Source organism: Hippopotamus amphibius, chromosome 7 (genome assembly GCF_030028045.1).
Source record: "Hippopotamus amphibius kiboko isolate mHipAmp2 chromosome 7, mHipAmp2.hap2, whole genome shotgun sequence".
In the NCBI taxonomy this organism is placed as follows: domain Eukaryota; kingdom Metazoa; phylum Chordata; class Mammalia; order Artiodactyla; family Hippopotamidae; genus Hippopotamus; species Hippopotamus amphibius.
Window position 1 is genome coordinate 84,396,809 of NC_080192.1, and position 27,009 is coordinate 84,423,817.

The 27,009-nt window shown below is 41.7% G+C and overlaps 1 protein-coding gene across 10 annotated transcripts in view; it reads left to right on the forward strand.

Moving 5' to 3' along the window:
* The window catches only part of CCDC138 (coiled-coil domain containing 138), a 58,071-nt gene that overhangs the window by 23,052 nt on the left and 8,010 nt on the right, over positions 1–27,009 (forward strand). For 9 of the 10 annotated variants that reach the window (XM_057741738.1, XM_057741740.1, XM_057741739.1 and 6 more), the window contains 3 exons: positions 6,626–6,742; positions 16,447–16,639; positions 23,250–23,426. In XM_057741738.1, coding sequence (XP_057597721.1) covers positions 6,626–6,742; positions 16,447–16,639; positions 23,250–23,426 — 487 coding nt within the window. Of the gene's footprint in view, positions 1–6,625; positions 6,743–16,446; positions 16,640–17,091; positions 17,171–23,249; positions 23,427–27,009 lie in introns of those variants that run through there. The other variant, XM_057741744.1, reaches the window with a different exon arrangement.

A 27,009-nucleotide genomic window follows, 5' to 3' on the forward strand; every position in this document is an offset into this window, starting at 1 on the left:
AAATCAGCAACCTAATATCATACCCCAAAAACTAGAAAAAGAATAAACTAAACCCAGAGTTAGCAGGAAGAAGGAAATAATAAAGATTGAAGGTAAATAAAACAGAACATAGGAAAACAATAGAAAAAAATTAATGGAACTAAGAGTTAATTCTTTGAAGTTTTTTTTTGTTTTTCTAAAAATTTATTTATTTTATTTATTGGCTGTGTTGGGTCTTTGTTGCTACACACAGGCTTTCTCTAGTTGAGGCAAGCGAGGGCTACTCTTCATTGTGGTGAGCAGACTCTTTATTGTGGTGAGCTGGCTCCTCATTGCGGTGGCTTCTCTTGTGGAGCATGGGCTCTAGGCACGTGGGCTTTAGTAGTTGGCGGCACACAGGCTCAATAGTTGTGGCTTGCGGGCTCTAAAGTGCAGGCTCAGTAGTTATGGCACACGGGCTTAGTTACTCCGTGGCACGTGGGATCTTCCCAGGGCAGGGCTCAAACCCATGTCCCCTGCGTTGGCAGGCGGACTCTTAACCACTGCACCACCTAGGAAGTCCCTGAAGTTTTTAACAATGTACAAATCTCCAGTTAAATTAAGGAAAAAAGGAGAGAAGACTCAAAGACTCAACTAAAATGAGAAATGAAAGAGGTGGGACTTCCCTGGCAATCCAGTGGTTAGGACTCTGTGCTTGCACTGCAGGGGGCCCAGGTTTGATCCCTGGTGGGGCTGCTAAGATCCTGCAGTCTGTGCAGTGTGGCCAAAGAAACAAAAAGAAAAGAAAAGAAAAGAAGCATTACAACAGATGGCACAGAAGAAATCAAAAGGATTGTAAGAGACTATTATGAAAAATTGTATGCCAACAAATTGGATAACCTAGAAGCCTAGAAGAAAAGGATAAATTCTTAGAAACACACAACCTACCAAGGCTGAATCATGAAGAAATAGAAAATTTGAACAGACTAATAACTAGTAAGAAGATTAAGTCAGTAAGTAAAAAGCTTGCCAACAAACAAAAGCCTGGGGCCAAGTGGCTTCACTGGAGTATTCTACCAAACATTTAAAGACATTCTCACCCCAGTCATCCTCAGACTCTTGCAGAAAGTTGAAGAGCGCCTCAGACTCATTCTGTATGGCCAGCGTTACCCGATACCCCAGCCAGACACAGACACAAGAAAATAGAATTGCAGGCCAGTATTTCTGATGGATGTTCACGTAAAAATCTTCAGTGAAGCACTATCAGACCAAATCCAGCAGCACATTAAAAAGATTATACATCATTATCAAGTGGGTTTTATTCTTGAAAGCAAGGATGCTTCAACATATGGAAAAAATTAGTGTAATTCACCACATTAACAGAATGAAGAACAAAAACCACATGTGCAGCATTTGACAAGATTCATCACCTTCTTGTGATTAAAAACACTCAACAAACTGGGAGTAGGAGACATAGAAATACAGAATAAAGAAATGGATAAAGAAGGAATAGAAGCAGAAAAAATAGAAGGGAAAGTATTATTTTAGTATTCATCCTGACAGTCCTTGTCTTTTAACTGGTGTATTTAGAACATTGACATTAAAGTGATTATTGATATAGTTGGGTTAGTAAGTACCCTATGTGTTACTGTTTTCTATTCACTGTCCTTGTTACTTGTTTCTCTCTGTTTTCCACTCTTTCTGCCTTTTCTGATTTTAATTTTGTTCTCTTTATATGAGTGAATCTTTTTCTCCTCTTTTAGCATATCAATTGTACTTTTTTTTCTTTTTTTAGCAATAGCTCTTGAGTTTGTGATATGTGTTTACAAGTAATCCAAGTCTAATATGAAATAACCCTCTACTATAACTTCATGGGTAGTGCAGACAGCTTGTAACACCAGTACAGTCGCTCCACATCAGGGAGGATCTGGACCGGGAGCCCTGGGTATGGCAGAATCTGTAGGTTCTTGTGCTTCTTCTATGAAATGGCCTTTTGTATCTTCAAGTTTTGGATCCTAGGATTCAGTCAGCTGCAGATGGAAACTTGAACCCATGGATGTGAAACCCACGAGTACAGAGGGCTGACTGTATATTCATTGAGAAAAGTCCATGTGTTAAGTGGACCTGTGCAGGTCAAGAGTCAGCTGTGTTCCCAGGTCCCCCCCATTGTTGTCATTCACTTCAGGAGCCATAAGGTATACAATCACTGAACACCTTGTTGTGCTTATTATTTTGAACAAACTGCTGCTTCTTAGATCAATTAAAAATAAGAAAAATAAAAGATTTTATTTTACTTTCATTTATTTTTTTCTCTAATGCTCTTTATGTAGATCCCAGTTTCTGACCTGTATCATTTTACTTTGCTCTGAAGAACTTTTCAAGATTCTTTTGTGTGTGTGTGTGTGTGTATTTTTTGCTGGTGTCATGTGGCTTGTGGGATCTCAGTCCCTGGCCAGGGATTGAATCTGAACCATGGCAGTGAGCCTGGAACACTAACCACTGGGAAACCAGAGAATGTCTTAACGTTCTTGAATGGCAGATTTAACGGTGAGAAATTCGCTGAATTATTGTTTGGTGAGAAAGTATTTTTAAAAAAAATAATTTCTATTTAGTTTTTGGCCACACCCCACAGCATGCGTGGTGCAGGATCATAGTTCCCGGACCAGGGATCAGACCTGCACCCCTGGAAATGGAAGGGCGGGTTCTTAACCACTGGACTGCCAGGGAAGTCCCAGTTCAAAAGTCTTTATTCTTTTGAAGAATGATTTTGTTGAATACAGAATTCTGTGTTGGTGGTTTTTCTTTCATTACTTGGAATGTTTCACTTCGTTCTCCTCTTCCTTGTATGGTGTCTGAGGAGTTGTCCAGTGTAATGATTATTCTTGCTCCTCTGTATGTTTAGGTATTTTTCCAAGATTTTTCTTTCTCTTTGATTTTCTGAAATTTGAATATGATATGCCTAGGAGTATGGTTTTTTGGCTTGTGTCCTGCTTGGTGTTCTCTGAGGTGACTGGAGCTGTGGTTTAGTTAAATAGTTTCCCTGGCAGGCAGGCCTTTTTTAAGGAGAACAGCGTGCCCTGGCATACTTCAGAATGCCTACTTTCCATCATCTGCCAGCACTGGACAGTGCCTTGATAAAAGCAGATCTTGAGACCAAAACAGAAGACAGACCTTCACTGTTGAGAAAATTCTAATTAAAAAGTGAAGTTTGAGTCAAAACTTTTTCTTAAACTTTTATGCTTCAGAGGATACCATCATGAAAGTCAAAAGACAACCCAGTGAATGGAAAAAATATTTTTCAAATCAGATCTGATAAGGAACTTCCATCTTGAATATTAAAAAAGACCTTACAACTCAGTAATTAAGGACAACCTAATTGAAAATGCTCAATGCATCTGAATAAACGTTTCTCTAACAGTCATACAAATGGTTGGTAAGCATATCAAATGATGCTCAGCACCATTGGTAATTTGGGGAATGCAAATCAAAGTCACTTTATGTCACCTCACACCCCCTGGGATGGCTGAAATCAAAAAGCCAGATAAGCATTCACCAAGATATAAAGAAATCGGAACTCTCATACACAGCTGGTGAAAATGTAAAAAGGTGTAGTAGAAACTTTGGAAAACAGCCTGGTAGTTCCTGAGAAGATTAAACGTGGATTTACCATACGAGTCAGCAGTTCTATTCTGAGGTATGTACTCAAGAGGAATGCAGGCGTGTGTGCACACAGATTCGTACGTGAATGTTCATGGCATCATGTCGCATGGTAGCCAACACATGGAGACAGCCCAGGTGCCCATCAGCCCAATAAAACGCTGTATGTAGATAGTGGAATATTATTTGGTGGTGAAAGGGGGTGATGTATTGATGCATACAACAACATGAATGAATTTTGAAAATATTGTTGGTGAAAGCAAGTCACAAAAGACCACATACTGTATGATTCCATTTATACAAAAACTCTGGAATTGATAAATCTGGGTAGAGAAAGTGGATGAGTGGTTGTGAGGAGTGGATGCTGAAGTGCCTGCTAATGGTTAGGGTTTTGGGAGGAGGTGATAGAAATGTTCTGAAACGGTTCTGAACATTCAGCTCTCTGAATATACTAAAAATCATTGAATTGTACACTTTAAATGGGTGAATTGTATGGTGTGTGAATTATATCTCACTAAAGTGATTACCAGAAAATTCATCACCACCACCACTGTGAAAAACAGGAAAAACAGCAGGGCAGCACCAAGTGCTCTTGGTCTTGGCATTTCCTGAGTCTGTTAGACCTGGGACACTCCACTTCCTCCATCCCCCCCCGCCGCCCCCCCACCCCGGTTTCATGCTGGTAACTTACTGAACTTAGTGACTATCTCACACTTCAAATTTTTCTGCATGCTTCCTTGTGCTGTGTAACTTGTTTGTGGCAGAAACACTTTGTAGGTAATTCTGTGCACTTTATCTTGTATGCATGTGTGTGGTCCCAGTTGAAAGATTTCCCTCTGCAGCAAAATACTTTCCTTCTTTACCAGTATTAAATATTGTAATTTAGGGGTGGGGGTGGGGATTAAAAATATAAAATTTTCCTGTAATTATGACCTTAACAGAGCAGGAGGTTATCAGATTCTGTTCATCCACAAAAGTACTCAACTTGGGGTGTCTAAGTTTTCAGTTTTGCTTGAAATTTCATTCTAGAAAATAACTAAGACTAGGAGGAAAGGAATGAAGGGCTTTCAGGAGAAAATAGCGTCAGGTTTATGCTTTGAAAGGGTGGTGTCTGCTGTGATGTGGAGAGAGGGTGAAGAGATGCAGGGGTGGTGCTGGAGGACAGTTAGGAAACACAGGTGTTCCCATGAAGGAGGGTGTGACTGTGGAGCTGCAGGCGGGCCTTTAGAAAATGCTTAGGAGGGAAGCCTTGGTGATGGATCCCATGTGAAAGGTGGGGTCTTGGGGTTGGCTCCCAAGCTCCTGACTTTGCACTGGGATGAACATTGATCACATTCACTTTGAGCAGGAAATAACGCGTGAGATCTGGGCCTGAGCCTCCACTGTCTGGTAAGGTGTTTTAGTGTGTGCGTCTGGTGGGTGTGACTACAGGGGACTGGAGCTCTGCGGAGACGCCTGAGCTGGGTGTGTGATGTGCGAGTCGAGAGTCTGGAGGAACTGCAGTATTTAATGATTAGATAAATGAGGACCAACCAGCAGGGGAGACTGGCAGTGACCAGAGAAGTAGGGAGAGCTGGGTGTCACGGGAGAAACTGGTGTCACAGAGCCAAGGGGGTGTTTTCAGAGGAGGGTGTAGATAGTGGTGCCCAAGGTGAAAGGTCAGACATGTCCTTCCAAACTCGGAGGCTTATTTTTATACCTTATGTATCACATCTGTGGTCCAGTTACATATGATTTTATATCCTAGCTTTTATTATTTTTACTTAATTTTTATCATTAATATTTTTCTGTTCATAGTCTTTAGTCTACAGGGTAGCTATCTACTTGACCTAGCTGTTTCCCTTTGCTGGGCAGAAATTACTTTCATGTTTTAGAAACAATGTAATAATGTCTTTGAACATGCCTTTTTGAAAGGGTATATTTTAGGTGGTTTTCTTAGGGTAGTATAACAGAAGTGGGATTATTTCATCAAAGGCTTAGAATATATTGCTATGGTCTTAATCTTTCAACAAAATGACATATTGTTTTGTTTTGTTTTGTTTTGTTTTGTTTTTCCGCGGTGTTGTCAGCTCTCTTTATAGACTCCGGTTCTGGTTCTGGGGACGGGTCGCCTGTGGCCGGCCAGCCAGCCGGCCGGGGTCAGCACGCTGATGGGGGAGGGGTGGGGTTATTTACAGGCCCACCATGAGGGCTGTACCATGGCTGCTCCCGGCGGGCGCCCAGCCGGAACTCCAAGGTCCGTCAGAGCCGGCTGGGTGGGTGGGGGCTGTACACAAGTTGGGGGGGGGGGGCTGTAAACATGGCCGGGGGCCCTGCCCACCCCTAAGTGGTCTGTGACGCCTGGACGCAGAGCCGCCCAGCAGGGCCGGGCTCAGGCATCCGACAGGCAGCTCTGGATCTGGTCCACCCACTGCCGGGCTGACGGCACGTCCTGGGCACAGAAGTTGTAAACACGGCGTGAAGCAAAGTACATATCTTTTGAAAACATTTTATTTTTGTTATCATTAATTATTAAGATATTTATGAAAGACATATAAGAGGAAAGTAAATATCACTCCAGTTATGAAATCTCACTTGTTAATATTTTTTGAAAACATCTTTTGTTATCTTTTTCAATATAAATTCATACAGACATATTTTATGTAAATGGGATCTTATTGCACTTTTGTAACCTGCCTTTATCACCTAAGCATATGCCATGGCAATAAATATAGATGCCATTATCATTTTTAATGGTTATGTATGTACCATAACTTTATTTAACCATTTAAGAGTCAGAGAGTATGTTTGTATAGGTTAATCTTAAAATCCTAGATGTGCCATTGCTGGGTCAAAGGAGTACGTGTGTAATGTTTCAAATACATATTTCCTTATTGTATTGCATTGGTTTTAAAGTGAAGGGTTTTTGTTAGAGAATTCTGTTTTTTTTTTGGGAAAAGATAAGGTTTAGAATATTGTGATAATTGACTTCAGACATCTGTATTTATATTTGCCATCATCTTACCTTTAGCTGTTGCCCGTGATGACAGAGCAGCTACAGTGGATGCCCTTTGTGAATGCCAGGCTTCACGAGCCTTTTGTGAAGTTTATCTACTGGTCTCTACGGCAGCTCGACGCTGGCACACAGGTAATTGTGAATAGGAGTCTGTCTGCAAGTAAAACCCTATCTAGTGCTATTGCTCTTGACCTTGCTCTTTCACAGGTTCCCCATGCACTCTGTTTATGTTTCAGGAGTTTTCATTGCCTCTCTTGATTTGTTCAACCACTTTCTCTTCTTTCTCCTTTTATCTGTCCTGTTTCTCAATGCTCTAGATCTGATTCAATGTGTAACATTGTTTTTTGAGTTTCACAGTTGTGTAATTAATAAGGAGTTTCACTGTGTTAGGTTATTGTTGACATCAACTATCCCCCCCCCCCCATTATTTGATGTATAGTTTTTCATATTCTTCTGAAGGTAATAGAAATTGATTTTTTGTGAATGCCAGGCTTCACAACGGGAGCTAAATGGGACAGTGATTATTAGAATACCCTAATCAAAGAGGGAAAATTATTCCAGCATGTTATAAAATGAAGGATATGTGTTACCAGCTCATGTAAGGGTCATTTAATCCAAATATGACGTGTATATAACCACTTGTGCCATCAGTTGTAGTAGGTTTGTAAAATTTTATTTGCCCACTTAGTATTAAGTGCTGTTATAGCTTTCCTTTCGTTAAAAATGGAGAAAAACAAATTAGTGCTTGGGTAGTTTACTCTTGGTCCTTTGGAGCTCAGGAAGCACATGGCTAAACTGCTCAGTGCAGGACTGGTAGTTAAGTAGTGGGATGGTTGAGGTTTAGGGAAAGTGTCTTTCCTGAGGATATCCTAAATATTTTGCCTTCGTGGTGCACATGAGTGAGTACGTGAGCATGTGTGTGCGCGCGTACATACTCGCATTGGTCTTGGCTTGTGTGTCTCACCAAACAAAGTTATATAAATTATCAGGTCTGTTAATGTCACTGTTGACTTGAGAAAGGTTGGCCAAGTGCTCGCTTTCAGCCGCAAAAGGCTAGACTCACAAAATTGAGTGAAACTTTGTTTTATCTTCCTTCCAGAAGAGTCTTCTCATTTTTTTTTTTTTAGATAATTTGTACTCTGTTTTTGTTGTCTTCAGCTCTGCGCTCAGCACCACTCTGTGTGCTCTTGGAGACAACACTGCTGGCCTGTACCCACTGTCTAGTGAAAAGTAGGTTTCTCGCCACTCTTGCATTGATTTGCTCAACATTTACTGATAGGTGTTTAATATTTTAGTTTTAATAATTGCCTTATTGCAAGTACTTTTTAAAAAATTAAGCTTGTTATTTTAAGGTAGTTGTAGATTCACTTGTAGTCATAAGAAATAGTAGAGAGATCACTTGTTTCCATTCCCCCAAAGATGACATACTGCAAAACTAGTACAGTATCTCAACCACTGACATGGCTATAGTCAAAATAACAGAACAGTTTCATCACCATGAAGATTTCTCATGTTGCTTTTTTAATATATAGACTTTATTTTTTACAGCAAATTTAGGTTTGTAGCAAAATTGAACACAGTTTCCCATATACCCCTGCCCCACACATGCACAGCCTTCCCCATGACCAGCATCCTCACCAGATGGGACCTTTGTCACCGTTGATGAACCTGCATGTGTACATCGTCATCACCACAGTCCATAGTTCATATTAGGGTCACTCTCTCAGTGTTGTACATTCTGTGGGTTTTGACAAATGTATCAGGGCATGTAACCATCATTGTAGTATCATACAGAATAATTTGATACGAAAAATAGTTTGCCCTGAAAATTCTCCAAGTTGTGCCTGTTCTTGCGCCCCTCACTGCTGACTCCTGGAAACCACGTTTACTGTCTGTATAGTTCTGCTTTTTCCAGAATGTCATAGAGCCAGTCAAACAGTATGTACCCTTTTCATATTGGCTTCTTTCACTTAGCAATCTGTATTTAAGGTTCCTCCATGTCTTTTCATGATTTGATAACTCTTTTCTTTTTAGCCCTGAATAATATTCCAATATTCCATCACCTGAATGGACCACAGTTTAGCTATCCATCAGTTGCTGACAGAGTTGCTTCCAAGTTTTGGCAATTATGAATAAAGTTGCTATCACATCCATGTGCAGGTTTTTGTGTGGATATACATTTTCAACTCCTTTGGCTAAATATTGAGGAGCTTGATTATTGGGTAACGTGGTAAGAGTATGCTTTGTTTTTTAAGAAACTGCATACTGTCTTCCAAAGTGGCTGTACCATCCTGCGTCCCCACCAGCAGTGATGAGAATTCCTGTTGCTCCATATCCTCACCACCGTTCAGTGTTATTGGTGTTTTGAGTTTTGGCCCTTCTGATAGTATGTAGTGGTATCTCATGGTGGTTTTAATTTGCATCTTCCTGATGACATATGATGTGGAATATCTTATGTCTGCTCAATGTCTGTGTATCTGGTGAGGTGTCCAGGTCCTTTGTGCATTTTTTAATTGGGTTGTGTGTTCTCTTATTGCTGAGTTTTTAGAATTCTTTCTATATTTGGATAATAGTCTTTTATTACATGTGTCTTTTGCAGGTATTTTCGCCTCCTTGTCTGTGGCTTGTCTTCTCATCCTCTTGACAGTGCCTTTTACAGAGCAGGAGTTTTTAATTTTAATGTAGTCCATCTTGTCTTATTTTTCATAGACCGTGCCTTTGGTGTTGTATCTAACAAGTGCTGTATCTAACAACACCCAAGGTGTTGTTATGCCTTCTTGGAGAATTGACCCTTTCGTCACTACGTGATCCCCTCCTTTTCCTGGAGACTTTCCCTGCTCTGAAGCCTGTTTCATCTGAAATTGAGATAGCTGTTTCAGCTTTCTTGTGATTACTGTCAGCATGGTATATCTTTCTCTATCCATTTATTGAATACTTTTAATCTGTATGTGTCTTTATATTTAAAGTGGGTTTCTTGTAGACAGTATATAGGGGTTTTCTATTATAACCTCTTGTAATTGGTATATTTTCACTGTTGTTATTTAGAGTGATTATTGATACTCTTAGGTTAATATTTAACCCCATTGTCAGTTTTCTATTTGTTGACATTGTTCTTTGTTTTGTTCTTCTACTCTTTCCCTTTCTTTTGTAGTATTAATTGGACATAGAATTGTCTACTTTCCCTCCTTTCTTACCATGTCATTTGTACCGCTTTTTAAATTTTTTTTTAGTGGTTGAGTACCTTACAAGAACAAAATATTCCTAATTCCTTCCTTCTGTGTTTTATTCCTTTGTAGCACTGTTGTCATTCATTACCCCTGTGCATAAGCACACACGTGTGTGTATATGTTACACACACATGCACATATATACACACACATGCATGCATAATCGAATACATTGTTGCTGTTATTTTTCAACAAACTGTTGTCTGTTAGACAAATTAAGAGTAAGAAAAATAAATATTTTTATTTTACCTGGACGTCTTCCTTCCCTAATGCTCTTTCTTTGTGTGCATCCAAGTTTCCCAAGGTATATAATTTTCCTTCTCTCTAAAGAACTTTGTTAGTATTTCTTGCAAGGCAGGTCTACTGGTAACAGATTTTCTGTTTTTGTTGATCTGAGAAAATCTTTATTTCCACTTCATTTCTGACAGGTAATTTTGCAGAATATAGTATTCTAAGTTGGTGGGGGTTTTTCCCCTCCACACTTTAAATATTTCCTTCTGCTCTCTTCATGCTTATATTATTTTTGAGGAGAACCTAGATTTAACTCTTATCTTTGCTCCTCTGTAGGTGAGCTTTTTTTTTTCCTCTGGCTGCTATTAGGATTTTTTTCTTTAGCTTTCCTTTTCTCTCTCTCTCTCTCTCTCTCTCTTTTTTTTTTTTTCCCCTGGCCACGCAGCATGCAACATCTTACTTTCCCAACCAGGGATCAAGCCCGTGCCCCCTGCAGTGGAAGTGTGGAGTCTTAACCACTGGACCGCCAGGGAAGTCCCTAGCATCTATTTTCTGTAGTTTAAATATGATACACTTTGATAGTGTTTTGTTTTCTCTTTTGGTACTTATTTTACTTGGTGTTCTCTGAACTTCCTGGTTCTGTAGTTTTGTTTCTGACATTAATTTGAGGGAAATTCTCAGTATTATTATTGCTTCAAGTATTTCTTTCTTTCTCTCTTTTCTTTCTGGTATTCTCATTGCCTGTATGTTACACCTTTTGTAGTTGTCCCATAATTTTTGTATATTCTGTTCCGTTTCTTCAGTCTTTTTTTTTCTCTTTGATTTATACTTTTTGAAGTTTCTGTAGGACTTATCATCAAGCTCAGAGATTGTTTCTGGAGCCACGTAGAGTCCGCTATTGAGCCCAGCAAAGGCATTCATCATTTGTAGTGGTTTTCATCTCTAGTGTTCCTTTTGGTTCTTTCTCAGAATTTCGTCTCTGCTTATTTTACCCGTCTGTTCTTTTGTGTTGTCTACTTTGTTCATTAGAGCTCTTAGCATGTTAATCATAGTTGTTTTAAATTCCCAGTCTGATTATTCCAACATTCCTACCATATTTGAGTCTGATTCTGATGCTTGCTCTGTCTTTTCAGACTGTGTTTTTGCCTTTTGGTGTGCCTTGTCATTCTTTCTTACTGTCTGGACTTGCCTTCCAGTGTACAGGAGCTGCTGCAGATAGGTCTTTAGTGCTGTGGTGTGAGGTGTGTGGAGGGGAAGCACTCTGTGGCAGTGTGTCCCTGGCCTGTGAACTTCACAGGTGCTTCTCGGGCCTTCTGCCCCGATGTGGGGCAGGAGTGCAGAGTTTGCTGGAGTTGGGTATGATTTCCCTTCTCCTAGGCAGATAAGTCTCTGATAAAACTCCAGTAGCTTAGGTTCTGGTAAAGTAGTTTTTCTTGAGGACAGATCTAACACTGGACAGTGTTACCATTTTTGCTTCAGCGGTCAGACATGACCTCAAGACGAGCAGGAGAGTCTGTCTATTCACCCATGTTTGTGCTCACCTTGTTCTTCCTTCCCGATGTTCCAGTTCCTCCTTTCTTCTCTCCTATTTGGAGAACTTCCCTTAGTCAGTCTGCTGATGACAAACTGTCTTGTTTTTTTAACTTAATTTTTATTTTATATTGGAGTATAGTTGATTAACAATGTTATGTTAGTGTCAGGTGTACAGCATAGTGATTCAGTTATATATATACATGTATCTATTCCTTTTACAATTCTTTTCCCGTTTAGGTTATTACAGAATATTGAGCAGAGTTCCCTGTGCTATACAGTAGATCCTTGTTGTTTATCTGTTTTATACGTAGTAGTGTGTACATGGTTAATCCCAGACTCCCAATCTATCCCTCCCCCTCGCTTCCTCTCTGGTAACCATAAGTTCTTTCTCTAAGTCTGTGAGTCTGTTTCTGTTTTGTAAATAAGTTCATTTGTTTCATATTTTTTTTAGATTCCACATATAAATGATATCATATGGTATTTGTCTTTCTCTGTCTGGCTTACTTCACTTAGTATGATAATCTCCAGGTCCATCCATGTTGCTGCAAATGGCATCATTTCATTCTTTTTTATGGCTGAGTAACATTCCATTGTATATATGTACCATATATTCTTTATCTCTTCCTCTGTTGATGGACATTTAGGTTGTTTCCATGTCCTGGCTATTGTAAATAGTGCTGCAGTGAACTTTGGGGTGTATGTGTTTTTTCGAGTTATGGTTTTCGCTGGGTATATGCTCAGGATGATATGGTAGCTCTGTTTTAAGTTTTTTAAGGAACCTCTGTTCTGTTCTCCATAGTGGCTGCAGCAATTTACATTCCCACCAACAGTGTAGGAGGGTCCCCTTTTCTCCACACCCTCTCCCGCATTTATTGTTTGTATGCCTTTTGATGATGGCCATTCTGACTGGTGTGAGGTGATACCTCATTGTGGCTTTGCCTTGCATTTCTCTGATGATTAGTGATGTTGAGCATCTTTTCATGTGTTTGTTAGCCATCTGCATGTCTTCTTTGGAGAAATGTTTATTTAGGTCTTCTGCCCATTTGTGAATTGGGTTATTTGCTTTTTTGGTATTAAGCTGCATGAGCTGCTTGTATATTTTGGAGATTAATCCTTTGTCAGTTGCTTCGTTGGCAAATATTTTCTCCCATTCCGAGGGTTGTCTTTTCGTCTTGTTTATGGTTTCCTTTGCTGTGCAGAAGCTTTTCCTTTATATTTGAATGCCCTGATTTCCCCTTCGTTCCTAAACCATATTTTCACTGGATATTGGGTTTGGGGATGACAGTACTTTTCTTGCAGTATTTGAAAAATGTTGTGCTAATTCCTTTTAATGAGTTTCTGTGGTTTATGATAAGTCTGCTGCCATTTGAATGCTTTCCAGTATATGTTCATTTCTCTGTCACTGCTTTCTGCTTTGTTCCCTTTCTTTATTTTCATGAGCTGGCTGTGCTGTGTCTCGTTGATCTCCAGGTTGTCCTCTTTGGGGCTTACTCAGCTCCCTCAACCTCCAGGTAGTTTTCTGCTGAGTCAGTCATGTTTTCAGCCACTGTCCCTTCAAGTGCTCCCCCCCAACCCCTGGTTCTTCTCCTTTCAGGGTTCTGATTGTTGTGGTTGTTAAAGCTTTTGTTACAGTCTCTCAGTTTCTCCAGTCTCTTTATTTTTTTCCCTCAGCTTTTTGTTTTTGTTTTTTTTTTCCTTTCTGTTTTGATTGCGGAATTTCTGTTGTATTTCCCAGTTAGATGATTCTTTCCTCTGTTCTCTCTATTCTGCTGTTGTCTGTCCATTGAGTGTTTTTGTTTTGGTTATTGTATTTTCAGTTATGAAATTTCTGTTTGGTTCTTCTTTATATTTTCTTTGCTAAGACTTTCTGCTTCTCTGATGAGATTTTATTTTTTTCATTTGTTTTAAAAATGTTTTTAATTTCTCATTTTGTCATGGCTCCTCTAACATCTTTGTCATGTTGGTATTGGCAAGTATTGGTTTTCTTTTCTCATTCAGTTTGAGGTCCTCCTGGTGTGATTAGTGTTTCTTTATTGGAAACTGGATATTCCTGCATTGTATGATAAGACTCAGGATCTTAGTAAACATTTTGTTTCCTCTGGCTGAGCAGCCGAAGGGGCCTCCTTGATCAAAGCCCCTATTCCCCACCAGCCTGTGTTACTCTCCGAGGTGAGGGAGTCCGGGCACCTCCCTAAGCAGGGGGTGGGAGCACCTCACTACTCCCACATGGCCTCTGCTGATGCGTCCTCCCACCTGGTGAGGGTGGGAGTCGCCACTTTGCTGAGGACATTGCTGGCTTTGGGGAGCTGGGCCACAGACTTTTTTGTGGTGTTTGGCTGGAACGTATGAGGGTGAGTCAAAAATTATCCGCATTCTGGCTGTAGAATTTATTTTAATTAATTTTTAGAAAAGACAAATATATCGTTTTTCGACATGATCTCCTTGCTTTGCAATACACTTTGTCCATCTGTCAGTAAGCTTCCGTATTCCCTCATTAAAAAATGTTTTAGGCTGAGCTGCGAGCCACGAATGTACCACTGTCTTCACTTATTCATCAGAAGTGAATCTTTGTCCTTGCAGGGCTGCTTTCAGGGGACCAAACAGATCAAAGTCTGATGGAGCTAGATCAGGACTATAGGGAGGATGCTTTAACACCTCAAAACGAAGTTTTTGCAGAGTGTCAACAGTGTGGGCAGAAGTGTGTGGACGTACATTGCCACGCAAGATCACAACACCCTTGGATAGCAGTCCTCTGCATTTAATCTGAAGTTTAGGCTTCAGCTCTTCAATAAGCATCTCTGTCCATTCATACACACTTCTTCGCGACAAAACATTCTCCACACTGCACACAAAGTCTTCGATAAATAATGGCACCAGGTACACCCTCAGACCACAAAAAACAAATCACTGCATGCTGCTCTTCTTTCGTGCAGATCACAAGTGGGGCATCCATTTTTGCTTGAACCACAGTTACAAATGAACTGATGTAACACATTCACACCTGCCCAGCAGTGACTGGGGAGATAATAGCCTTGAACAGAAAGTGCTGATAAAGACAGTGTGGCCAACAGAAGTTTTAATATAACCAGAGTGTGGATAATTTTTGACTCACCCTCGTAGTTTTGTCGACAAGTTTTTTGTCTTACAAGGCTGCCCTTTTCTGCCCTGTGTCCAGAGAGCAGCGCCTGGTGTTGGGGGCTCTTGGTCTGCGGATGGGCATTCTCTCTCCTCTGGTTGCCACTTTTTCAGCTCCAGATCTGGGAAATCAGAGGCCATATTGGGGGTCTGGGGACCCAGCCAGCCTGCTTTCTTCTGTCTACCTTTGGAGTCATCTGGTGTTTGTTTTCTGTACAGTGTCCAGGGGGTTTAGTTGTCCTCAGAGCAGGAAGACTAGGGGGAGGTATACCTACTCAGTCTTGTAGCCAGAATCTTATTTTCTGTGTTTAAAAATTTGTTAAATTGAGGGGGATCAAAGTTGTTCTTGACATGTTTTGCCTTATTGTAGAGCAGGCAGCCTGTCTTATAAAATATGGTTGAAGTCCTGGTGAATACAAGCCACCCAAGTAGGTTGGTCCTGGGCTGCAGTGAGAACAGATGCATGAGACAGCACCTTGTTCTTCAGCAAAAATATCAGTAACTGTCAGAAATGCAGTTTGTGTTTGTTTCTCTTCTGTTTTCACTTAGAGGGAAGTAATATCAACACACGTTTAAGAAAACAAAAAGTTTATTTTTAAACATAAGAGAAATTCCCTTAATCCTGTCTTTCTAATACATTATTCTGAGTAGGATTTTGAAATATTTTCTCCTATTATCTTTTTATACTAAGGCTTTAAAGCACAAATGTAATACCTCTTCCTAATGATATCAAAAGCTTATTGATAATATATGTAAATTAGATTGCACTGCTTGTACGACTCATCACCAAATCATTTAGCCTCTGACACCTGTAAAATCTCAATATATCTGTCTCTGATTTTATGCGCAGAAATTCAAGAGCCGATACTTGCTATCCACATTGCAGGGTCAGTTCTGACTTGGGTACAGATTGGTCAGAAAGCCCCACAAGGTTGGGGAAAGCGTTACAGATTCAGTGATATGTGTTTCAAGAATTGGTTTTTAATAAAAGGAATTTTAAGTTATTTCTGAGTGTGTCTTAAGCACTCTCATCGGCAGTTTGAATGCTTTTCCTGTGTTGGCTTCTTAATGTATCTGTAGAAAACCATCAGCGCCGGTATTTTAGAGGTGGTCACATGCCCTTATGTCTCTATTGCTCATGTTCTTGTTTTAGTTTATTTGCGGGGAGAATTATGCGTGACTAACCCAGTATTTTATTCTTCTGAGAGTGTTAAAATGTATTGAAATCATGGTAACATTTGCAGTCTTACTGAGCTGTAAAGCATCGAGGCCCTAGATGGTCACATGTGAGGCGGCACTGTGGGATGCTGGGCCCTTTACCACAGTGGTGATGGTGGGCAGCGCAGACCCCACCAGACTCCCCTGTTCCTTTGGCTGCTCTGTGCCAGAGATCTGTCACCATCTGCTCATAAATGTTTTGAAATGGAATCTTGTCTTAGCGCTTCTCCTAATTTTATTCTTAGGAAACTACTGTTTCTGATTCCTTAGTCCTACCTATTTCTTTTAGAGAAATATGTAGTATAAATAAGTTTTTAAAGTTGATTATAAAATTACTGCTTTCCAGTCTTGCATATTTTCAACGCCATTTAATTGTTTTAGTTAGCAAAAGATTGGCTTATTTTCAGTTTGTATATCTGATTGTAGTATTTAAAATATCTATTTTCTGAACATGAATAAGTGTGTACTTAGGATAGTACATATTTTTAACAGCATTCGACCATGACGTCAACATTGAGGAGATTGGGTGAAGACATATTCAAAGGAGTAGTGACTAAGGGCCTTCAGGATAATTCTTTAGAGCATCCTGTGGAGAATAAACCAAAGATAGCTGCTTTCTTTAAGAGCTCCAGTTTACCGCTGAGATTTTTATCAACTTTAATTGTTCTCAAAACAGTCACTCAAGGTAAGCTTTCAAATGTGCTTATGGTGTAATTTCTTGTCAACAATCAGAAGAGAATCCTCTATAGTGAAGCAGTTCTTACATAGTTAAGTTTGTTTCACATTTTCAGAGCGAGCTTTTCAGTTGTTTTATACTGGTGGCCCATTGTTAAAAACTACTTTAACTGCTGAGTTTGAGAAAATGAGTGGCGCGTTGGATCGCTGCCCCTCCCAGAGGCCCTTGCTGATGCTCGTAGATCGTGTTCCCATAGCACCCTTTGCTGCCTCTGTCCTCGTAGTACCCAGATGGTATTGCGATCACTATTAATAGTGTACTAATTGCCACTAGAGCAGGGATTGGCAGACTTGAGCCCGTGGGCCAAGTATGGCCCACCACCTGCTTAGTAAATGAAGTTTTATTTGAACACATTTATGTTCATTTCTTTCCTGTTGTCTCTGACTGTTTTTGCCTTACAGCAGCAGAGCTGAGTAGTTGGCAGCAGGAAGCCTGCCCTCCAGAGCCTGTAATGTTATCCTGTGGGCCCTGCGCTCTGGTGTGAGTTTACTGCCCCTGCACCCCTGCCCCCAGCCTGGTGCTTGATGCGCACGAGGGAATGAGGAAATCAATGCAGTAAAAACGTTTCCATCAGGGACTTCCTAGGCGGTCCAGTGGTTAAGGCTCCACGCTTCCAGTGCAGGGGGCATGGGTTCAATCCCTGGTTGGGAAACTAGATCCCATCTGCTGCGCGGTGTGGTGGAAAAAAAAAGTTTCCATCAAAGTTGGCTGTTTTTAGTACAGTTTTGATAGACAGCTATAAGTAGTTATCTTTTTTGGATTATTAAGTATGAAACTTTATGTTAAGGTGAGTGATACCAATGTAGTCAAACAATAAATAGACTGTCTGTCTTCCCTGTTAAATGATATAACTCATTCTCGTTTTTTTTAAAATGTGTAATGGCGGTAAGTTATTTTGACTATGTTCTCTGAAGTATATTCTCCTGATTGTAAGGAATTTAGGGAAAAAAACCAAACTGTGACTCTGTCTTAGATATTTTCTCCCTCATGGTTATGGTTCTCAGAGTCGTAACAGGGTACCTATTTGAAAGGTCATTTGTGAGAAGGGGTATTAGCCCAGACCAGAGTTCACCCCGTGTCAACCTACATGATAGCATCATTTGATACAAAGTAATATTCATAACTGACAAAACCAATGGAAAGGAGAAATGAGTTGGAAGGGATTCGGTGCTCCTTGTCCATCCTGGACCTGCTGACCACCCGCAGTGCCCTTAGTAAGCGGAAATGAACATTGGAAAGGAACAGAGAAAACTAGTAACTTGTGGATACTCTGTGTAAATGGGACAGAGAAACCAGCTGAGAGATCAGTGTGCTGTGGTCTGAATATTTGTCCCCCTCAAAGTTCACATGGGGGGACCCTCACCCCCAGGGAAGTGGTGTGGGGAGATGGGCCCTTGGGAGGCGCTCAGGTCATGAGGGTGGTGTCCTGATGAATGAGACCCCACAGAGTTCCCTCAGCCCCTCCACCATGCAAGGACACTGGGAGAAGACACCGCCTGTGAAGCAGGAAGAGGGCCCTCCCCAGGCACCAAACCTGCCAACCTCTCGACCTCAGACCCGCCTCCAGAGCTGCGAACAGGACGTTTCTGTCATTTCCAAGCCACCCAGTCTCTGGCATTTTGTTACAGCAGCCCAAGTGGACTAAGGCCTGATCTGGGTTTCAGAAAAGGAGCTCCAGGGGAAATTCACAAAAACTCTGTTGCTTTTGACTACTGTCGTGACTAGAGCCTGACTACCATGACTGTGTGACTAGAGCATAACTACCATAGCTGTCAGTAATAAGCAGCTAGCTGTGTTGTGTGAAAAAAGAAATCTTGTTCATGTAAGCAAAACAAAGTATGTAAAATGTAGATATTAATCTAACGTGGTGTCTTTAAGACCTCATCCAGCACAGAAGTAAAGATTTGGTAAATAATGGGTGAGTGAACAGGTTGGTAAAGATTATCGCTGAAGTTAAAGGGCAGAAATAAAGGACTTTTATTCTTCTTACCCAGGAAGACCAAGAGTATTACAATCTGTAAGACACCCCAGGTGGCTGAATCTAATAAAACCAATTTAAATTCCAGTATGGTTTGTGTAAGTTCAGAGAGTAGTAGAAAAGTTTATTTGAAAAAATATTTGCAGTGAGTATGATAATTTAAAGGAAATAAGTAAAATAGCAACACTGGGGCAGAGGCTTGCCTTAGCAGATTTTAAAACAATTGTGATGTGAAATAATGAAAAATGAGTAATATTGATTTAAAACATTATAATAGGAAAATAGTCTAGATTTGACACAGAATTGGCATTTAATATGGACTTATTGAATTAATGAATTTGATTGCTTCCTGGTGCAAGTCAGTTTTTTTTTAAGAGCACAGAATCATAAGGCAGTCCCTGCAGAGCTAGTCACCTGGTCCCCTGTCAGGTACCCCAGAGAGGTTCCAAGGACTGGAAGGAGGCTGTTGGGTTTCAGCCAGCAAAGCCGAGTAAGAGAGGAGAAAGGCATCTAGGGAGTGCCATTAGGAGAAATGATTTGTGTAAGTGTGGAGAGAAGTAAAGTGTAGGCACACTGTCTTATCACGCACTGCAACAGATTCTGGGAGAAATAAAAAGTTAAATATTAGAAAAACTCTTAAATTAAAACAATAGACTTGGGCTTCTTAGGTGACGCAGTCATTAAGAATCCGTCTGCCGGTGCAGGGGACATGGATTCGAGCCCTGCTCCAGGAAGGTCCCACATGCCTCGGAGCAACTAAGCCCATGAGCCACAACTATTGAGCCCATGTGCTGCGGCTACTGAAGTCCACACGCCTAGAGCCCGTGCTCCACAACAAGAGAGGGCACGGCAATGAGGAGCCTGCACACCACAAAAAGATTAGCCTCCGCTCGTCACAACTAGAGAAAGCCTACATGCAGCAGCGATGTCCCAACACAGCCAATAAATAATAAAAAATAAATAAAAAAAATAAAAGAATAGACTTGGTGAGAAGACATTTCCTACTTATAAAATAGAAGTATGTGTTACAAGATTGGTAAATTTATTAGAAAAAATAGAGAATAGATGAGTTGGATAATACACATAATATTAAATGCTTAATAACCCAAATATATGTAGCTCTATAAGGTCATTCCCTGTTTCCATTGACCAGATGGTGCAAGTAGATTGTTCATACGAGAGTCAGTGCAGATAGTGATCCTTGGTGTGGATTTGACACTGTCGTGTTAAGCTGTTTATACATTGTCTGACTATTACTACCCCCATGTGAGTGGTTTTTAGGTCACAGAGGCTAGACCATTGTGCCAGGGCCACACGACTGCTCAGCTCTGTCCATCTCTAAAGCTGCCCTCTTGACCCTCCTGTGTGACCCCCGAGACCATCAAAAAGGTAATGATAGCAAACGCCTCCATAGCGCCTGCTGTCCTGGGCTAGGTGCTGCGTGCTGGCTGCTCTGACCCTGACAGCAAGGTGAGGAGAGGTTAGCATTCTCACACCTCAGTCCTGCAGGCGGGGGAGTGAGGCGTGGAGGCTAAGCCTGCGCCCTTGGTCACTGCTGTGCGACTCTGACACTGTGAGCTATGACCTCAGACCCATCACACTCACAGAGCTGAAGTGATTGAGTGTGATGTGTCACTGAGCAAACAGGTACAGTTTTGATTGTGCTGTAATTTATAATCACTTTTGAGGTGCATTCTGCTTACAGGAGCCACCAAAATGTATCATAACCTTTAGTAAGGTTTATTGTAAGGAAATAATTCAAAGGCAGGAAAGTCCCAGGTTGCTGATGTGCTGTCTGTGATGGTGATAGAGGAAGCGGGTGGGCTTATGCGCTGTTGCTAGTGTTTTTCTAGCCATACACACGGTGGTTTCAGGTTTACTCCCCACAGTAACCAGAGGAGGGATGTGGGGCTGTCATTTTTACAGAAGAACAGACTATAAGGGACCCGGATCTTTCTTGACCCCAGTAGTCAGGTCCTTATGATTTTGTTATGAGGACAGTAAAGCGTCAGATGTTGTCAGCAGTGATAATGCGGAGATGTGGGAGTCAGCGTGGACCACGTTAATACAGCTTCCTATGTGTGCACACAAGCTTGATCCACGTAAAGATACAAGAGTGAGAAGAGGTCATAGGAATCTCACCTGATAGGATTGCTTATCTTAGGGACAGCTTTCTCCTGTCTGATTTAATGTGGTTGTCACAGCTGGTTCTGTAGTCCTGCTCTACCCACTCTTGGCCCTTGACTTACACAGATTTGTGTGTTTGTAAATCATGCTCTTGCTCTTCAGGCTTAGAGGGGTGCAGGGTGACTGCCGTGCTCAGGGCAGTAGGCTTGGCTTGGGGAGATGGCAGCGCCAGCCGCAGGCTCAGCCCCGTCATTGGTGTGCAAGTTTGGCAGCTCCCTTTTCTGTGTTTCCACCTCGACTTTATGTTCTGAAGATTAAATGAGAAGAGTTAACGTGAAGGTTTAGCAAAGAGCCTGGAGTCCAGCAGGCCTCTGATCGTCACGCTAGCTGCTCTCCTCGTGACCATCGTTACTGTTTACTGTTACTAAACCGCTCAGGGTTTAATAACAGAGTTGGTTTCACTTGAGATGAGAATTGACCTGTTAGACAGCGTTGGATTTCTCTCGCTGCTCATGTGAACCACATAAACACTTGGTTCCTTGGGCTCAGCTCCGCTGGGAGGCTGGGCTGGGTTTCTCCCCTGACTCAGCCCCTCGCCTGCATTCGTCTACACCGCCTGCGCCCATCTACGGCCACGCCAGGGGCTGTCTGGCTGGAGAAAGGGAGCCCCAGGCCGTCTCTGCCACCTTCTGTGGCCACAGTCCCAGGTGGGCCTGCACTCAGAGGTGGGCAGAGGGCTCAGCTGCTGGCAGAGTCACTGCGGAGACTCGATCCTCGGGAGCCAGCTGCGGGGAGTGAGCCTGTCGCCCACCAGTGGCCTCTGATCAGGAGTAAGAGGTTGTCTCATTGAATGTTGGGATATTTCTCTAAGATTCAGTATAGAAAGAAACCAGTTTTGGTACAATTGGTAACTAAAATTTTTTAGAATACTCTTTGGAGGTTAAATTGGTTTTCTTTTTAGAAAATATTCACTGTTAGGGAAATTAAAGTAAGGATGTAACTTTTAATTTTCCCCAAAAGATAAGACCACTTAAATAAAAATAGCCAAATACCATTTTTATAACCCCTCCAAATTAATAAGGGATTACTTTTTAAGTTTGCACACCTGCTATATCGTGCATCCTTCGGGCTGTTTAATCTGAGACGATGCACAAATGAGAAGGGAAGGACTGTGTGTCAGATACAGCAGGTGGCACTGATAGCGGCGCTGGTCCCCACAAGAGTCATCTGGGCTCTTTCGCTTCAGTAAGACAGCTCTTAAGAACGTCTGCAACTTAGCTTAGCCTTAGTTTTATTAAACTACAGAAATTAAGTACAGTAGTGTTCCTTGAACTAGATTCTACCAGAAGTAAAGATGAAGTGTATTATAAATTGACGCAGAGGTGCAGATCTTAATTTCTAAAGTCTTTCACATGTTTTAATTTCACACAGGTTATTCCCAGCTTCTCATTAGTTATCAGGGTTCTAATTATTTCTAATTATTAGCGTGGACAGCAAAGAAGGGACACAACCTGAGGCCAGAGGACAGAAGTTTTAGTGGTGATCCTGTCATATTTTCAGTGTTTCAAAACACCTCTGAGCCTTCTTTAAAGAGAACTCTTCAGCAGAAAAATTAACTCATTAGTGCGTGAACAGCATGAACAGTTTTTATAGCTTGAAATAGTGTGCTGAAAGAATTTTAGGAAAGTGGACTGTTCTTGCACGTTTGAAAGCACCGTGTAAATTGTAGCCATTGAAGCATCAATTCTTCTGCGCTGATCCCGGTCACATCAGTGCTTCCCAGTCACCCGTGGAACATCTTGGAGAATGTTCCAGGGCTCCTGGCTGCAGGTGCCATCCCCGTGTCAGCCGTGCTCAGGCTTCTCGGCCATTCCTCACAGTGGAGGCATCACAAGTGACCTCGGGCAGGTTGCTCTCCTGAGGCTCCTTGAGTGGCTCCCCTTTGGTCTGTATCAGGAGGCAGAAACTCTCGTTTAAAACCCATTGAGCACGTTTGTATAAAGTTACGTTTTGAAACAGGTGAACACATAGCAGCCATAGCAAGAAACATAATCTCAGAAGCCTTGTCAAGGTTGCAGTGCTAACGCTGTTCAGATTTGTGGAAGCATGTGGCAGTTATAATCAGATATGGGAAATAACATTACTTGTGGTGTTTACCATTAAACATCCATTGTTTTCTTTCTTGTTATAAAAAAGGAATGGCGTTTATTGTTATTTCAGTGTTACATAGGAAAATTCTGAATGAAATTTACCCTATTATAATGTAATGTTTCTCCCCATTTGAGTTCTAACAGCGGAGTTGAGGGAAATATCTAAATTCAGGCCATCATCTCTGGTCATTTAGTTTTTTCCTTTTCTCTTGAATTTGTGGAAGTGGCGATGCTCCCTTCCTGTGTCCTGTCTGTTACCAGCTGGACCACTGATGCGGCCGTTGTTTGATGCCCTGTCTTTCAGCTGACTACCTGGCGCAGGCGTTTGACTCTCTGTGTCTGGACTTGAAGACTGATGAAGGGAAGAGCCTGTTCTTGGAGTATCAGGCTGTCCCGGTGGTGCTGAGCCACCTGAAGATTTCCAGCAAAGGACTCCTGTCCAACGTCATTGACAGTCTGCTGCAGATGACAGTGGAATCGAGTGAGTGTTATGTCTGTTCTGAGAGTGTGGCTCTACATATCATACCCTGATGCATTTTATACTGGAAATGGTTGTGTCATAGAGTCATTAGTAACGTCACTGAGAGTTGTAAAGCCTAACCCTTCGTCCACATGTCCACTAGCTTCACACAGTTTCTAGGGCTAGGGGGCCCTCGGTTGTGTGGATTCGCTCTGCAGCGTCACTCATGTCTTCGAGCCTCTTTCTCTGTTCTCTGTCTCCCGTGTCCTCCCTGTTGCTGGGAGGGGGCGGGGTCCTCAGATGCATCCCCTTCTGTGGGTAGGGTGTGGACCTGGCCTCCTCCTGCGCGGCCCCTGCAGCCTCCCTGTATTCCAGTCGCGCATGCTGTGTCTTTTACGTTCAGGTGCATGGAGTGTTGTAGTCGGTGGGGCTTTTCTTTTGGTGGTGATGCTGGTATAATGAGCTCTTTTAACTTGCGGGTGTGGCTCCTCACCCAGCCCAGATACAGATGGGGGTGCCGAGCCTGATATTTTGATTTGCTTTGGTTGTGTGTTGTTTGGACCTCAGGTAAGCCCTCGACTTGTAAGAAGCAGCCATTTTGCTTCAGTAATTTTTTTCACTTGTAGTTTCTCCTCTTCCCTGTGCAGCATTTCTGATTATGCTTCCAGAAAGTGGACACCACAGAAGAGAAGCCCATGCTCCACGTGCGAGTGAGCGAGCAAGGGTGGGTCCCTGATGGCCAGCCTCGGGCAGAGGTGTTTGTAGACAAGACACAGAAGCAAAGCAAAGAAACTGTCATTGTCTCTAATGTAATGTTTGCCTTATTTGGCTGTTAGGATCATTGTTCTTGAGTTTGGTTTCTCAGATTCATGTTGGGTTCTGGTTTGGTGAGCTGTGATCTGTTGGGGGGACCGGAGCCACGCAGTCTGGTGGCCTCCTTGTTCAATGACTGTTGTAACAGTATTTGGGGAAGGTGTGATGGGTTCCCAGTGCTGGGTTGGAAGTTCAAGACTAGTCCTTGGGGCAGAGGTGAGAAGCAGTAGGAACTCTGTCCAGCCTGGTCTCCCACTGCTGCAGGTCCCATCCCACCCCCCCTCCCCCCCAAGTATGAGAAGTGCCCTTAGCTGCTTACACGGAGTTCTTTGAAAGCTGCTATGATGCATTTCCTTGAGTGTAAATTGAGGTCTGTGTGTTGATTCACCTGAACTTACGTATTGTGAGCACAGTGTTAGTTTTAGATGGAGGCCTTCTGATTGTGTCTGTTTGGGGTATGAATGTAAATCATACATTAACTGAGCAGTGTGCTTTTAGAAAATTACTCTGCAGTTTCTTTTTTTTTCTTCCTGTCGGTGGTGAAAGCTATTATTCACTTATCTGGGTTTAGCTGTGTAAGAACATGAGTCTTACTTTATTCTAAAGAATACTTTCCTTTTCTTGTCAGACATAGTTTAAATAGAATGATTTAAGTTGGTATTTGTATTGCTAGTTCATTCTGTTTTGTGCCCTACCTTGTCCAAGGTAACACGCTACACCTGAATGGCAACAATGAATTTACATTTGCAGACCTTGTTTTTTTTTAAGTAAAATTTATTTTTATTAAAAAAGTAATAGAAATTTGAAAACTGACCAAAAAGCGTCTTACTATCCAAAAATAGGTACATTTGCAAGCACACCTTGCTCTGTTGTGCTTTTGCAAGTACTTTTTTGTTTTTCTTTTAACATATTGAAGGTTTGTGGCAACCCTGCCTTGAGGCAGCATTTTTCCAACAGCATTTGCTCACTTCCTGTTTCTTCCTGTCACATTTTGGTAATTGTCACAGTGTTTCAAACGTTTTCATTATTAGTATATTTGTTATGGTGACATGTGGCCCGTGGTCTTTGCTGTTAGCTCTCGTGATGGTTTGAGGGGGCTGTGAGCTGCACCCACAGAAGATGGTGAACTTAATGATGTGTGTGTGTTCTGACTGCTCCCCCGGCCACTGTTCCCCTGTGTCTCTCCTCAAGCCTCCCTGTGCGCCGTGACACAACAACATCGAAGTTAGGCCAGTTCATAACCCTACAATGGTCTCTAAGTGGTCACGTGAAGGGAAGAGTCGTATGTCTCTCACTTTAAATCCAAAGCTAGAGATGATTACACTTAGTGAGGAAAGGCGTGTTGAAAGCCGAGAAAGGCCTAAAGTTGGCCTCTTGTCCCAAACAGGTAGCTGAGCTGTGAATGCAAAGAAAGAGTTCTTGAAGGAAATTAAAAGTGCTGCTTAGTGAACACACAGGTGATAAGAAAGCAAAACAGCCTTCTTGCTGATATGCAGAAAGTCTTAGGGGTCTGAATGGATCAAACCAGCCACCGCATTCCCTTAAGCCAAAGCCTGATGCAGGGCAAGGCACTAACTAACTTCAGTTCTGTGAAGGCTGAGAGAAGCGAGGAAGCTGCAGAAAAGGCTGAAACCAGCAGAGGGTGGTGCGTCAGGCTGAAGGAAAGAAGCCGTCTCCATAATATAAAAGTGCAAGAGGAAGAGGCAAGTGCTGATGTAGAAGGTGCGGCAAGTTCTCCAGAAGATGCAGCTGAGATAACTCATGAAGGTGATTTGAAAAAGTATGGCTGAAAACTTAATAATTTGAGGAAAGGCATGGTTTTACAAATCTAAGAAGCTTACAAGAGTCCAGAGCTCGGTGAAGTCCAGGATAAACCCAAAGAGACCCACACTAAGACAGATGATATTAAACTGTTGAAAGTCGAGGACAGAGAATCTTGAAAGCAACAAGAGGTGTGGTCTGTACACAATGGAATATTATTCAGCCTTAAAAAGGGAGGAAATTCTAACACCTGCTGCACCATGGTTGAGCCTTGAGGTTGTGCTCAGTGCAGTAAACCAGACACGAAAAGTCAAATGTATAGTGACAGGAAGTAGGATGGTGGGGCCAGAGGCTGGGGGTGGCTAGTGTTTCACGGGACAGAGTTGGTTGGGGGAAGATGAGTTGCTCTGGGGGTGGATGGGGGGATATTTGCACAATGGCCTGAACACTTCACACTAACAAACACTACACTTTTTAAAATGATTACAGTGGTAAATTTGATGGTATGAATATTTAATCACAATTTGAAAATTAAATATACATGAACTTTTGGTACTCAGAAAAATTCAAGCAAAGAAGAACTGTAGAGGGCATAAGTGTTTTTTCAAAAAAATCCCTGCAAACTTTGTTATTTGGAAATGCCTGTCATTAGTGTTTGTTAGATGTGGTTGCAGACACTACTCTGTCCTTGTGTCCACAGAGGGGGTGGGTGGGTGGTGGCAGGTGGAGATGCTGTAACACAAGGAGGGGTTGTTACACATGTTATTTAATGAATGTACTTCATCTAACAGGAAAAGTGAAGTAGATTTGAATCAAAAATTGTTATCACAAGTTTTTCTTTCTTTCTTTCTTACTTTCTCTTTCTTTCTTTTCTTTCTTTCTTTCTTTTTCTTTCTTTCTTTCTCTCTCTCTCTCTCTCTTTCTTTCTTTCTTTCTTTCTTTCTTTCTTTCTTTCTTTCTTTCTTTCTTTCTTTCTCTTTCTTTCTTTTCTTTCTTTCTTTCCTTCCTTCCTTCCTTCACCAAGTTCAGT